At 42.5% G+C, this 15,971-nt stretch overlaps 1 protein-coding gene across 12 annotated transcripts in view; it reads left to right on the forward strand.

The window, feature by feature from the left end:
- R3HDM1 (R3H domain containing 1) overlaps positions 1 to 1,037 on the forward strand; it is a 119,890-nt gene extending 118,853 nt beyond the window's left edge. For 10 of the 12 annotated variants that reach the window (XM_073545541.1, XM_073545545.1, XM_073545547.1 and 7 more), the window contains one exon: positions 72 to 1,037. In XM_073545541.1, the coding sequence (XP_073401642.1) occupies positions 72 to 439 (368 nt within the window). In that variant the 3' untranslated portion in view covers positions 440 to 1,037. The remainder of the gene's footprint in view (positions 1 to 71) is intronic. The other 2 variants (XR_012220317.1, XM_073545552.1) reach the window with 2 other exon arrangements.
- Positions 1,038 to 15,971: the final 14,934 nt, after the last annotated feature.

Raw genomic sequence — 15,971 nt, forward strand, 5'->3', positions numbered from 1 at the left:
ACATTAAATATCTGTCCTGAGCCGTAGATAGTTACTGATCTATCTAATCATTTTTGTCTCCTCTTTTACAGTTGTTGGGAAGGTCCTAGAAATCACAGAACTGCCTGACGGAATTAGTCGCAAAGATGCAGAAATGCTTTTTGGCGAACTCTTTAAAGTAGGTGCTAAAATTCGGTGGCTCCGGGACCCTCGCTCACAACAGACCCCGCAACCACATTATCAACACTACTGCGGGGGTGGGGAGAGCCAGACGAGTACTGAACAAGGCAGCCCCTCTTCAGACCTGGCCTCCACCTACACCATCGTGGCCACCTTCCCCACCGTATCGGCCGCTAAGAGTGCACTGAAAGAACACAATAACTTAATGAACAAGTTTAGACTGAGGACAAGCAGAAAACCCTACGACCTTCACATCCTCGAAAGAGCAAGCTCTCAGTAAAACAAAGTGGGGGCGTCCATGCAACGTCCGCCCTCGTCACATTATGATTGGCCTTCGGAAGCATTCGCGGAAACACGGACTGCAACCACCACAATCTACGATCATCCTGCAGAGAGGCCCCCGTCAATAGGACAGACCTACCCACGTCCCACTCTTCCCCTTTTATAGCCTGTTTGTTTTATATTTATATTTCTGTATCGGACCCAAAGTTCTCTTGTACAGAAAAAAAATGTTGTTCATAATGAATGCCCATATTGAAAAGAGAAGAAAAAAAAAAAAAAAGACAAAGAGAAAAAAGTCTGTTTTCTACTTTCCTTTTTTTTTTTTCCTAAGCCAGCACTTTGTCATCCACTTTACTAGAAAAGGGTGGGGAATTTATTGCTGCACTTGAAGAAAAATCTATATACATAGATATATATTATTATAATAATAGACCTATTACTGTTTTGAAGAGAAGTCTGGTCCTCCCCTACCCGCCCCCGTCTTCCAAGGGGATGCTGTTAAAATAACGGACCCTCTTCACTGTGCCCTTCATAAGTTATATACATTAAGGCTTTGTGAAAGTTCATTGTAAATAAATGGTTTCTCACGAAAGTCATTTTTTTCTTTAGTTGTGGTTTATTTTTATTTTTTTTAGTTCTAGTTTGCATGTGAGCTGCAGACAAATATAAAATATAAAATTCTGTCTGCCTAGAGCGACCACTAGGGGGAGCTCACAGCATAATGTTTTACTTTTCAGTTTAAAGGGGTTTGTCCAGGTTTGGGATGAAGGTCTGCACTCACTCTATGACTGCAAACTTTAGAATCTTCATAGCATGTACGACCCTGATGGTGAGAGCGAGCGGCCATGTGAGGAGACAGGAGAATCCGAACTGAGTGACTGAGGCGTGTCGTTGGGTGGCTCCGCATAATTACTTTGGATGCAACACCTCTTTGGGAAGGCCATAAAAATTTGCAGTGATTATAAAGTCCCGTATCTTTGGGATCACATGTTGGATTTTGAACTCCTCTCCTCCCTTCCTTGAAAACAGAATACTCAGAAGCAGCAGGAATAAAGTAGAGGACGACTTTACAATCACTGGGATGAGGCATTTAAATGTTTCACCACGCCAAGGATATCCCGATGCTTGGTGTGAACAGTCATTCTGTACTGACTGATGACTCCCTTTAAATAGGAGCTGAACTACAGTATCCAGCAGAAGCTGCTAATCATTGGGGGCACCGTGCTCTTCACTGTTACGTTCACTGTTTACCACCGCTGATGCTTAACAATGGCTGATTTGTGGAGGTGTTGCGGTCGGACTCACACTGAATGATGTCCTGTCCTAAGGGTAGGTTATCACTATTATATGCTTTCGATTTAAGTTGCAAAATTGAGTATAACTCACAACTCCACACAGTCCACACACAGCATGCAGAATTTGCTGCCACCAACTTCTACATTAATGGATATCCAGTCCAAATGCTGCAAAGGTTGTAACCTTAAATTTAAAAAAAAATGTACAAAATGACAAAAAAAGATTATATACAAAAAAACAAAACAAAAAATAGAATAAAAAAATACCCTAAAAAACCAGCAAGACCTAACAGCTAAAATCCATACACAAAGTCGTCATGGGGCTGATATGTAGTGGATTTGCTCGCAGAAAGACAATTGTTTATGATAATATCAGCAAAGTGGTTGGGCTTTTCAGAAATTATTTTAACACCTTGCAGAGAAAGCTGAGGAATATATGTAGTGGCTCCATCCTATACAATAACTGATATCATATATATATTAGATAACACAGGATCCGCCATTCACAATATTATTTATTTATAAAGCCATTAATTCCATGGCACTGTACATGAGAAGGGGCGTTACATACAAAGTTATAGATATCTGTTATGATGAGTCACCGAAGGAGGAAAAAACAAAATACCAGCTAAGTCCAGAAAAACCAGAGAGGTTGGCAGCTATCGGATTGCAGACCCCTGAACCTATCCACAACAACTAGCAGTAGCCGTGGGGGGTTCCTACGGTGCCCTAGACCCCTCGATCACAGCCGGAGAACTATATAGCCTAAAGACAGAAAGGGGAAAAACTAAACTGCCCCAGAGCAGACCCCAAAGCAATAGGCAGCCCCCAACATATAATGACGGTGAAGCAAGATGAAAACACTAACACAGATAGAAAGATAGGTTGAGCAAATGATGGGGCCCAAGCTAACTACATAGGACAGGATAGGAAAGCTGCTGTCTGCCATCCGCAAATACCCTATCAAAATGAGCCAACCGACTGATAGGAAAAACAGGCCCTGAAGTCGCTAGGCTTCAAAAGACTATATCAGCACTCAGGTATATTCTGAAGACAGAGCAAAATATCAACAGATCAGAGACAAAAATGGAATTCAGCTCACCCCCGGCCGGGGATGGCAGAACTCCAAAAACAAGGCAAGACAAAAACAAAACTGAAGAGTACAAAGCAGAGCAGAAAAACTTAGCTTTGAGATGCAGGAATCATCTGGTTTCCAAGAATCCAGCAGGAAAATCACCAGCTAGGAAGAAGGGCGTCGGCAGCCTTATATCCAGTCCTCAATTCCAGCCACCCAGTCATCATCTAGCTGCCCAGGTGTTTGGTAATCACTCACTACCTTCCTTCACTAGAGGAGGGAGTTCATCAGACCTCAATGGTGAAGGGAAAAATGAACTCGCAACAGTACCTCCCCCTTGAGGAGGGGTCACCGAACCCTCATCCATGCCACCAGGGCGATCCGGGTGAGCCCGATGAAAGGCACGCACCAGTATTTCGGCATGAATATCAGAGGCAGAGACCCAGGAATTATCCTCCTGACCATAACCCTTCCACTTAACCAAATACTGGAGTCTCCGTCTAGCCAGACGGGAATCCAGTATCTTCTCTACCTCATATTCCATGTTACCTTCAACCAATATAGGGTCAGGAGGTGCCACCACAGGAACTACTGGTTCAACAAACCTCTTCAACAAGGATTTATGAAACACATTATGAATTTTAAATGTGACAGGAAGAGCCAACCGAAAAGAGACCGGATTAATAATCTCCAAAATCTTGTAAGGTCCAATAAATCTAGGCTTAAACTTAGGAGAAGCCACCTTCATAGCAAAATTTTTTGATGACAACCAAACCATATCACCCACCTTAAACTGGGGACCAACGGTCCTACGCCGGTTGGAAAACCGCTGGGCCTTTTCCTGGGAGAGAGACAACTTATCCACTACTTGGTCCCAGATCTGGTGCATTCTCTCCACCACAGTGTCAACACCTGGGCAGGCAGAAGGCTCCACCTGCCCTGAAGAAAATCGAGGGTGAAAACCAAAGTTACAAAAAAAAGGTGACATCAAAGTGGCAGAACTAGCTCTATTATTTAAAGCAAATTCGGCCAAGGGCAAAAATGAAACCCAATCATCCTGATCGGCAGAAATAAAACATCTCAAATACGACTTCAAGGTCTGGTTTGTTCTCTCCGTCTACCCATTGGTCTGAGGGTGAAATGCAGAGAAGGACAACTGAATTCCCAGCTTGGAACAGAAAGTCCTCCAAAATCTAGACACAAACTGAACTCCTCTGTCAGATACAATGTTCTCAGGAATCCCGTGCAAGCGAACCACCTGTTGCAAAAACAAGGGCACCAACTCAGAGGAAGATGGCAACTTAGGGAGTGGTACAAGATGGACCATCTTAGAGAATCTATCACAAATCACCCAAATAACAGTCATTCTCTGAGAAACAGGCATATCAGAGATAAAATCCATTGAAATATGGGTCCATGGCCTCCTGGGCACCGGCAAAGGCATCAACAAGCCACTAGAGCGAGAACAAGGTTTAGACCGGGAGCAAGTCCCACAGGACTGCACAAAATTCCTGACATCACGAGACAAGGCGGGCCACCAAAAAGATCGACTCACCAGATCTCTAGTACCAAAAATACCTGGATGACCAGCCAATGCAGAGCAATGAACTTCAGACATCACTCTCTTACTCCACTGGTCAGGAACATACAACTTTCCACTGGGACAACGCTCAGGTTTGTCCTCCTGAAACTCTTCCAGAGCACGTCTCAAATCGGGCGAGATGGCAGAAAGAACTACCCCCTCGCCTAAGATGGTAGCAGGCTTAGTCACAACAGGAGAATCAGCAAGGAAACTCCTAGAGAGGGCGTCTACCTTGACATTCTTAGTGCCCGGAAGAAAAGAGACCACAAAATCAAAACGTGTGAAAAACAAGGCCCACCTAGCCTGTCTAGGATTCAAGCGCTTGGCCGACTCCAGGTAAATCAAATTCTTGTGGTCAGTAAGGACCACGACTTGGTGTTTGGCTCCCTCCAACCAATGTCTCCACTCCTCAAATGCCCATTTCATGGCCAACAGTTCCGGATTCCCCACATCATAGTTACATTCGGATGGAGAGAACTTTCGTGAAAAGAAAGCACAAGGATTCATTTTAGATGTCACAGGATCTTTTTGGGACAACACCGCTCCTGCACCAATCTCAGAAGCGTCCACCTCCACCTGAAACGGGAGTGAGACATCAGGTTGCCGCAAAACCGGAGCAGAAGTGAATCTTCGCTTCAGCTCCTGAAAGGAAGAAACAGCCTCCGGAGACCAATTCAGCACATCAGCACCCTTCTTAGTCAAATCCGTCAATGGCTTGGCAATACCAGAAAAATTAGCTATAAATTTCCGATAAAAATTAGCAAAACCCAAAAACTTCTGGAGGGCCTTCAAAGAAGTGGACTGAACCCAATCATAAATGGCCTGTACCTTGGCCGGGTCCATTTCAATAGTTGACGGAGACAAAATAAATCCCAAAAATGAAATCCTCTGTACCCCAAAAAGGCATTTCGATCCCTTGACATACAGGGAATTCTCCCTCAAAATCCGGAACACAGTCCGAACATGTTCCACATGAGAGTCCCAATTCTTGGAGAAGATCAAAATATCATCCAGATAGATAATCAAAAATGTATCCACAAAGTCTCGGAATATATCGTTCATGAAGCACTGGAAGACAGAAGGGGCATTAGTGAGCCCAAAAGGCATCACCAGGTACTCAAAATGTCCCTCCGGAGTATTAAACGCCGTCTTCCATTCATCCCCATGCTTAATGCGAATAAGATTATACGCCCCCCTGAGGTCAAGCTTGGTAAACCAGCAAGCACCTTTAACTCTGGAGAATAGATCAGAAATCAGGGGTAACGGATACTGATATTTAACAGTAATTTTGTTGAGGGCACGATAGTCAATACAAGGCCTTAATGAACCATCCTTTTTAGCCACGAAAAAAAAACCCAGCACCTAAGGGTGAAGAGGATGGTCTAATATGACCCTTCTCCAATGCCTCCTTAATATAGGATCGCATAGCCTCGTGCTCGGGTACAGATAAATTGAAAATCCGACCCTTGGGGAATTTACACCCCGGGTTCAGTTCAATAGCACAGTCATAACTCCTATGAGGAGGCAAAGACGCAGACTCATTCTCACTAAATACATAAAAGTCAGCCAAATAGTCAGGAACATCATGTGACTGGGGAGAGGTGGAGAAAACAGGAGCATCACTAAGGGCACACCGACAACCCCATCTCGCCACAGACAAAGATTTCCAATCCAGAACTGGATTATGGATTTGCAACCAGGGAAACCCCAGAACAATGGTATCATGCAAATTATGCAACACCAAAAATCAGCAATTTTCTTGATGGTCTGGGGCGACCCGCATTACCACCTGGGTCCAAAACTGAGGTTTATTCTTCGCCAAAGGAGTAGCATCAATACCCCTCAAAGGGATAGGCGTCCGCAGAGGTGTCATAGGAAATCCACAACGTTTAGCAAAATCCAAGTCCATCAGGTTCAGAGCTGCTCCTGAATCCACAAAAGCCTTGATGGAAAATGTGGACAGGGAGCAGATCAGAGTAATTGCCAGAAGAAACTTAGGTTGAACACCACCCACAGAAAACGTGTGTACACAACGTTTCTCTCGTTTAGGGCAGACAGAAATAATATGCGAGGCATCTCCACAAAAAAAAACACAGCTTATTACGCCTTCTGAACTCCTGACGTTGCGCCCTAGACAAAACTCTATCACATTGCATAGGTTCAGACATTTGTTCAACAGGTGGTAACATCTCTCGTGTAGTTTTGCGTTCACGTGAACGCCGATCCACCTGAATGGCTAATGACATAGAATCGTCAAGACCAGAGGGAACAGGAAATCCCACCATAGTATCTTTTACAGTTTCTGACAAACCCTTCCGAAAGAGGGCTGCCAAGGCACCATCATTCCAGGTAGTAAGGACCGCCCACTTTCGGAATTTTTGACAGTACAACTCTGCCGAATCCCGACCCTGGCTTAATGCCAACAAGGTCTTTTCAGCTTGATCAATAGCATTAGGTTCATCATACAACAACCCCAAGGCTTGAAAAAATGCGTTCACATTATTCAGAATAGGATCATCAGTTTTCAAAGAAAACGCCCAATCCTGGGGATCGCCACGCAGCAAAGAGATGACAATTTTAACCTGCTGCACGGAGTTCCCCGACGAGTTAGGCTTCAAGGCAAAAAATAATTTACAATTATTCTTGAAATTCATGAATTTAGACCGATCCCCCAAAAATACATCAGGAGTAGGAATCTTTGGTTCAGCAGCATGTGAATGAGCAAGATAGGTGGAAATTCCCCGCACTTCAGCAGCGAGCTGCTCCACACGATCAGACAATTGCTTCATCTCCATTGAGAGAAAAATTCCCCCTACGGCCTCAGAGATATAGAGGAAAAAATATACACACAAAAAAAAAAAAAAATTCTGACACTTTTTTTTTTTTTTTTTTTTTTACCATTCTCTCCTGCTATTGAGTACCCTAGGATCTGCGGTATGGCTGGTGATTCTGTTATGATGAGTCACCGAAGGAGGAATAAACAAAATACCAGCTAAGTCCAGAAAAACCAGAGAGGTTGGCAGCTATCGGATTGCAGACCCCTGAACCTATCCACAACAACTAGCAGTAGCCGTGGGGGGTTCCTACGGTGCCCTAGACCCCTCGATCACAGCCGGAGAACTATATAGCCTAAAGACAGAGGAAAAACTAAACTGCCCCAGAGCAGACCCCAAAGCAATAGGCAGCCCCCAACATATAATGACGGTGAAGCAAGATGAAAACACTAACACAGATAGAAAGATAGGTTGAGCAAATGATGGGGCCCAAGCTAACTACATAGGACAGGATAGGAAAGCTGCTGTCTGCCATCCGCAAAAACCCTATCAAAATGAGCCAACCGACTGATAGGAAAAACAGGCCCTGAAGTCGCTAGGCTTCAAAAGACTATATCAGCACTCAGGTATATTCTGAAGACAGAGCAAAATATCAACAGATCAGAGACAAAAATGGAATTCAGCTCACCCCTGGCCGGGGATGGCAGAACTCCAAAAAACAAGGCAAAATAAAAACAAAACTGAAGAGTACAAAGCAGAGCAGAAAAACTTAGCTTTGAGATGCAGGAATCAGACTGGTCTCCAAGAATCTAGCAGGAAAATCACCAGCTAGGAAGAAGGACATCGGCAGCCTTATATCCAGTCCTCAATTCCAGCCAGCCAGTCATCATCTAGCTGCCCAGGTGTTTGGTAATCAGTCTCACTACCTTCCTTCACTAGAGGAGGGAGTTCATCAGACCTCAATGGTGAAGGGAAAAATGAACTCACAACAGATATCGTTAACAGTAAACAAGTTTACAATGACAGACTGGTACAGAGGGGAGTGGACCCTGTCCTTTCAGACTTACATTCTACGGGATAGTGGGGAAGGGGCAGAAGGTCGGGGTGCAGCAGCTCTGGTGGTGATTAGGCGGCAGCTCAGGCGGTGGTGAGGCGGCAGAATGGTCATTGCAGGCTGTAAGCTTTCCTGAAAAGATGGGTTTTCAGGTTCCGTTTGAAGGATCCGAGGGTGGTGGAGAATCGGACGTGTTGAGGTATGGCATTCCAGAGGATAGGGGATATTCGGGAGAAATCTTGGAGGCGGTTGTGTGAGGAACGAATAAGTGTGGAGGAGAGTAGGAGGTCTTGGGAGGATCGAAGATTACGTGAGGGAAGATATTTGGAGATTAGTTCAGAAATATAGGGAGGGGACAGGTTGTGGATGGCTTTGTAGGTCAGTGTTGGTAGTTTGAACTGGATTCGTTGGGGATACGGAGCCAATGGAGGGATTTGCAGAGGGGAGAGACGGGAGTAGCGAGGAGAGAGGTGGATTAGTCGGGCAGCAGAGTTGAGGACAGACAGGATTGGTGCAAGAGAGTTGGCAGGGAGGCCACAGAGGAGAGTGTTGCTGTAGTCAAGGCGGTAGAAGATGAGGGCATGCACAAGAGTTTTAGTAGATTGAGGGCTGAGGAAGGGACGGATTCTGGAAATATCTTTGAGTTGGAGGTGACAGGAGGTGGCAAGAGTTTGGACGTGTGGTTTGAAGGACAGGGCAGAGTTGAGAGTTACTCCGAGGCTGCGGATTTCATGTGTGGGAGAGAGTGTGATGCCATTTACCATAATAGATAGATCGGGTAAGGAAGATACGTGAGATGGAGGAAAGATAATGAGTTCAGTTTTGTCTACATTGAGTTTTAGGAAGCGAGAGGAGAAGGAGGAGGATATGGCTGATAGACACTCCAGGATTCTGGACAACAGAGAGGTGACATCTGGGCAAGAGAAGTAGATCAGAGTGTCGTCCGCATACAGGTGGTACTGGAATCCATGGGACACTATGAGTTGTCCTAGGCCAAGGGTATAGATAGAAAAAAGTAGGGGCCCTAGGACAGAATAGATGATGTCACAGCTCACCTTCTCCTCCTGTGCAATGACTGATAACACCTCTATATACAGTAAATAACAGGATCCACCATTCACAAAAGGTGATGTCACAGCTCACCTTGTCCCCCTGTAGAATAACTGATAACTCCTCTATATACAGTAGATAACAGGATCCACCATTTACAATAGGTGATGTCACAGCTCACCTACCCCTCCTGTACAATGACTTATAACACCTCTATATACAGTAGATAGCACAGGATCCACCAATCACAATAGGTGATACCACAGCTCACCTCCTCCTGTACAATGACTGATAACTAGAGTTGAGCGACTTTGGTCGGTTCGGGTTTCATGAAATAAAATTTGTTTCAGATGAAACTGGTCCGACTAGGGCAAAAAAAGTCGGAGTTTCATCCGAAACCCGACCCCAATGCAAGTCAATGGGAAATAAAAGACGGCATTGAGCGGATGATATTCATCCACTCAATGCCGACTTTTATTCCCCATTGACTTGCATTGGGGTCGGGTTTCGGCCGAAACTCCGACTTTTTTTGCCCTAGTCGGACCAGTTTCATCTGAAACAAATCTTGTTTCATGAAACCCGATCCGACCAAAGTCGCTCAACTGTACTGATAACACCTCTATATACAGTAGATCACACAGGATCTGCCATTCACAATAGGTGATGTCACAGCTCACCTCCTCCTGTACAATAAAAACCATAAAGGGGTGACCTAATTTCATAAGGCACTTCCAAAATACCATTAAACCTATAAATTACAAGAAGTATATGCCAAATAAATTTAAAATTCAATCTTTATTAACATTATTGACAAACAATTGGTAAAAATGAATTCTATTAATTTAGTGGGTAGACACAAATGGACCTGAAAACACAGGATCCGTAATACCCAATTAATAAGCTAATGATCAAAGTAAATGAAAAAAGAGCAAAAACATGAAAAAATAAATACTGATACAAAAAAAGTGCTATCTGGTACAATTGGTGCTTATATGGTTCAATGGATATGAAAACAACTATTTTCCATCAATGTGTGAATTATGGATTAATCCTAACGTTCAAACTGAACTAGAAAGCATCTATAAAACGTCAGGACATTATGTCCATAATATATGAGCACTAATGCTAAATTACACTATAGATACTTAAATGAACCATAAGGATGATAAATTTATTTTCTCATTAAAGCTATAATTTTTGTTATAAAGAGCTCATAACAGCGTAGAAAATAGAATAATGTATTTATATATACCACTCCTCAAGTTACAGAAAAAAATAACAGATAAACAAATTAATAAAATGCAATAGTGCTCAAAATGTCTGTGTATTCCTGACACAAACAAAATATATGTATATATGTACAGTTGTGGCCAAAAGTATTGACACCCCTGCAATTCTGTCAGATAATACTCAGTTTCTTCCTGAAAATGATTGCAAACACAAATTCTTTGTTATTATTATCTTCATTTAATTTGTCTTAAATGAAAAAACACAAAAAGAATTGTCCTAAAGCCAAATTGGATATAATTCCACACCAAACATAAAAAAGAGGGTGGACAAAAGTATTAGCACTGTTCGAAAAATCATGTGATGCTTCTCTAATTTGTGTAATTAACAGCACCTGTAACTTACCTGTGGCGCCTAACAGGTGTTGGCAATAACTAAATCACACTTGCAGCCAGTTGACATGGATTAAAGTTGACGCAACCTCTGTCCTGTGTCCTTGTGTGTACCACATTGAGTATGGAGAAAAGAAAGAAGACCAAAGAACTGTCTGAGGACTTGAGAAACCAAATTGTGAGGAAGCATGAGCAATCTCAAGGCTACAAGTCCATCTCCAAAGACCTGAATGTTCCTGTGTCTACCGTGCGCAGTGTCATCAAGAAGTTTAAATCCCATGGCACTGTGGCTAACCTCCCTAGATGTGGACGGAAAATAAAAATTGACAAGAGATTTCAACGCAAGATTGTGCGGATGTTGGATAAAGAACCTCGACTAACATCCAAACAAGTTCAAGCTGCCCTGCAGTCCGAGGGTACAACAGTGTCAACCCGTACTATCCGTCGGCGTCTGAATGAAAAGGGACTGTATGGTAGGAGACCCAGGAAGACCCCACTTCTTACCCCGAGACATAAAGCCAGGCTGGAGTTTGCCAAAACTTACCTGAAAAAGCCTAAAACGTTTTGGAAGAATGTTCTCTGGTCAGATGAGACAAAAGTAGAGCTTTTTGGGCAAAGGCATCAACATAGAGTTTACAGGAGAAAAAAAGAGGCATTCAAAGAAAAGAACACGGTCCCTACAGTCAAACATGGCGGAGGTTCCCTGATGTTTTGGGGTTGCTTTGCTGCCTCTGGCACTGGACTGCTTGACCGTGTGCATGGCATTATGAAGTCTGAAGACTACCAACAAATTTTGCAGCATAATGTAGGGCCCAGTGTGAGAAAGCTGGGTCTCCCTCAGAGGTCATGGGTCTTCCAGCAGGACAATGACCCAAAACACACTTCAAAAAGCACTAGAAAATGGTTGGAGAGAAAGCACTGGAGACTTCTAAGGTGGCCAGCAATGAGTCCAGACCTGAATCCCATAGAACACCTGTGGAGAGATCTAAAAATGGCAGTTTGGAGAAGGCACCCTTCAAATATCAGGGACCTGGAGCAGTTTGCCAAAGAAGAATGGTCTAAAATTCCAGCAGAGCATTGTAAGAAACTCATTGATGGTTACCGGAAGCGGTTGGTCGCACTTATTTTGGCTAAAGGTTGTGCAACCAAGTATTAGGCTGAGGGTGCCAATACTTTTGTCTGGCCCATTTTTGGAGTTTTGTGTGAAATGATCAATGTTTTGCTTTTTGCTTCATTCTCTTTTGTGTTTTTTCATTTAAGACAAATTAAATGAAGATAATAATACCAAAGAATTTGTGTTTGCAATCATTTTCAGGAAGAAACTGAGTATTATCTGACAGAATTGCAGGGGTGTCAATACTTTTGGCCACAACTGTATATGTATCTGCTTAAAAGATAATGCTATGATAAAACCATAGTGTATTATGATAAATGTGCAAGTATGCTACTCAAATACTATAAATAGTGAAAACGCATTGTGCAGAAGGGAGGAGGATAAATTACATTCTAATTAGAGAGGGTATACATGACCTGGTTGCAGGAGGGCACAATGCGGTTTCACTATTTATAGTATTTGAGTAGCATACTTGCACATTTATTATTATATACTATGGTTTTATCATAGCATTATCTTTTAAGCAGATACATATACATATATATTTTGTTTGTGTCAGGAATACACAGACATTTTGAGCACTATTGCATTTTATTAATTTATCTGTAACTTATTTGAGGAGTGGTATATATAAATACATTATTCTATTTTCTACGCTGTTATGAGCTCTGTATAACAAAAATTATAGCTTTCATGAGAAAATAAATTTATCATCCTCATGGTTCATTTAAGTATCTATAGTGTAATCTAGCATTAGTGCTCATATATTATGGACATAATGTCCTGACGTTTTATAGATGCTTTCTAGTTCAGTTTGAACGTTAGGATTAATCCATTATTCACACATTGATTGGAAAATAATTGTTTTCATATCCATTGAACCATATAAGCACCAATTGTACCAGATAGTACTTTTTTTGTATTAGTATTTATTTTTTCATGTTTTTTCTCTTTTTTTTATTTACTTTGATCATTAGCTCATTAATTGGGTATTACTGATCTTGTGTTTTCAGGTCCATTTGTGTGTCTACCCACTAAATTAATAGAATTAATAAATCCTCCTGTTCAATGACTGATAACACCTCTATATACAGTAGATCACACAGGATCTGCCATTCACAATAGGTGATGCACAGCTCACCTCATCCTGTACAATGACTGATAACGCCTCTATATACAGTAGATAGCACGGGATCCACCAAACAATAGGCGATGTCACAGCTCACCTCCTCCTGTACAATGACTGATAACACCTCTATATACAGTAGATCACACAGGATCTGCCATACACAATAGGTGATATCACAGCTCACCTCCTCGTCCTGTACAATGACTGATAACACCTCTATATACAGTAGATAGCACGGGATCCACCAAACAATAGACGATGTCACAGCTCACCTCCTCCTGTACAATGACTGATAACACCTCTATATACAGTAGGTAGCACGGGATCCACCAAACACACTAAGTGATGTCACAGCTCACCTCTTCCCTGCCCAGTGATCTGTGCTAAGAGCAGAGCATGAACAATAAATACCTGCATACCAGAAAGTGCTGCAGGACACTATGTGCGCCAAGATATATAAATTCCATGAATATTTGAAAAATAAACTACATTACTGCCATACACTACTAAGGTGATTAATGCATAAATTGGCCACTTTGGGATTCCTCTCCAGCCTCAGCAAACCGCACCTTGTCATGGCTGGTGGGCACAAATGAATTGTCTAGTTTCTACACTAAGCACTTTAGTTTTGTGAGTATCGTCTGTATGGCATTAATGCAGTTTATTTTTCAGATATTTATTGTTTGTATTCACCTTGGCGCACACATTGTGCTGCTGCACTTTATATAATGCAGTCATAGCAGTTTGCATCTGTGCAGAGCGAGCCGTCAATCAGCGTGCCGGGCCGAGCGTACAGCCGCCGGTCACAATGCCCGCCCCGCGCACGCCTCTAGGACTCCTCCGTTTCTGCGGATCAGCACAGGCACTCCAGTCTGAGGAGGGGCTGAAAAACTGAAGAGATTGTCACTTAACAAGCTGCTAAAAATCTAAAATAAAAACATTTGTGTGGTTTACCTCCTTCAGTATTTAAAAAATGGGTAAGAAAAAAAACAAGCACCAAACGGGAGAAAAACCCTGCAGGCAAAAAGCGGATGTGTGAACATACCCTAAAGTTGTTACCGCTTGTATTCAGGGACTCTATTCGTCTGCTCCGCTTTAGGAACAGAAAAACTAAATTAATGTCCAAAAGGATACGTAGCATTGCTGCAAAATGACCCTCAATCAGGAGTTTTTGCGCAAAGTAAAAAAAAAACTCTTTATTTTTGTTAACTAACAGTTTTGCACCGTTTTATGATGAAAAAAAAAAAAGGTTCTACTAAAATGTCAGTCCTGGATGGGCTGCAGAACATTAGCTCAGATATGTTGCAACTTGTTAAAACACTGCAATTGATGAATGAGTCGAGTCAAAAACTCCTGTAGAATTTTTTTGCAATAAAAAGTAATTGAAGAAAAAAGATAAGAAATGTAAAAAAAAAAAAAAAAAAAAGTAAATGAATACCATAAGAAAAAAAGACATAAAATGTAGGAAAAAAAACAACAAAAAACACAACATTTTTGTTGGGGGAAATAAACATGTTTAGGCCGCCGACCTCCCGGCTAAACCCCAAATACCCGCTTCTCTTGTAGGTTTCATAAACTGCCTCTTTTTCAGGCCATAATGTTATAAATTTGCCAGGAGATCGTGTCTGAAAATTCTGTAAATTCCTAGCAGATTGCCGATATGTAGAGATGAGCAAAAAGATTTGTAATACTCTGGTCCGGCGACCACTTTATTATTCCACTATAGCAGCCGGTCCAGGGCAGTGCGACATTCCTCTGCCAGCAGTCAGTTGGCGGCATCCTCGGCGCTTCTTGGGATCTTTCGGCCCCTGAGACGTTGCGGCACAAGACACACGTCATAATGTCCCACGGAACCTAGTGACTCGGCCTCGTCACCGGTGCTTAGTAACCCCACAAAGCGCCCTGGATGCCACCATTTGTGCGCCAGCTGCCGACGGCTGTGGAGTACGGACCCGGGTGGTGCGGATCTTTTTCCTCATCTCTCCAGATACGTGATGAGTTTTCCTTTTCCGCCTACTATCAGACAATAGCGCGTGGACTGATGGCGCTCTGTCATGTGCATACAAGAAAGTATATTTTTTTTTTTGGCCCTTTTTCACTATTTTGTATTATTCGTGTTCATTGAATAAATCCGTTCTGAATCTTAAAGGAAAAAAAATAAAGAGTGAGAAAAAAAAACATTGAAAATACTACGGCGGCCCTGATCTGTCACTGACATTTTTTTTCTCTTTTTTTTTAATCTTTAGTCATTTTTATGTCTCGTCTTTCTTTCTGCCTCGATTGTATTTTTTGCACCAAATTCAACAAGAAATTGAACAACGTTTGATAAATTTTTGGGAAATTCAGAGATGCTTTTTTGGGGGGGTTCCTCTGGCTTGGTTTGCATCTTTTTACAAGTAAAAGTTGCCCGATCCTTCAAAATTTTGCAGGATAGTCTGAACTGCGCCAAAAGAAGTCATTATAAGGGTATGTGCACACACTGTGGATTCTGTGGCAGATCCGCAGGCATTGTACAGTGCAATGTAAATCAATGAGATTTAAAAACTGCAGTGCACATGCTGCGGATTTAAATCCACAGCATGTGAATTTTTTCTGTGCTTTCCGCAGCGGTTTGACACCTGTTCCATTATCCAGGAGTCAAACCGCAGGGGTAAACTGCAGGTAAATCCGCAGGTCACTTTACCTGTGGTTTTACCTGTAAATCCGCTAGGAAAAATCCGCAGATGAATCCGCACTGTGTGCACTCACCCTAAGAAATACACCGGGACGGTGCAGGGAGCGAAGTGAACTTGTGGCAAAAAGTTTTGACTTGGTAAATTGTTGCACTAGAATTTGGAT

Source organism: Dendrobates tinctorius, unplaced genomic scaffold (genome assembly GCF_039654945.1).
Source record: "Dendrobates tinctorius isolate UK_male_01 unplaced genomic scaffold, ASM3965494v1 ptg000143l, whole genome shotgun sequence".
NCBI lineage: Eukaryota > Metazoa > Chordata > Amphibia > Anura > Dendrobatidae > Dendrobates > Dendrobates tinctorius.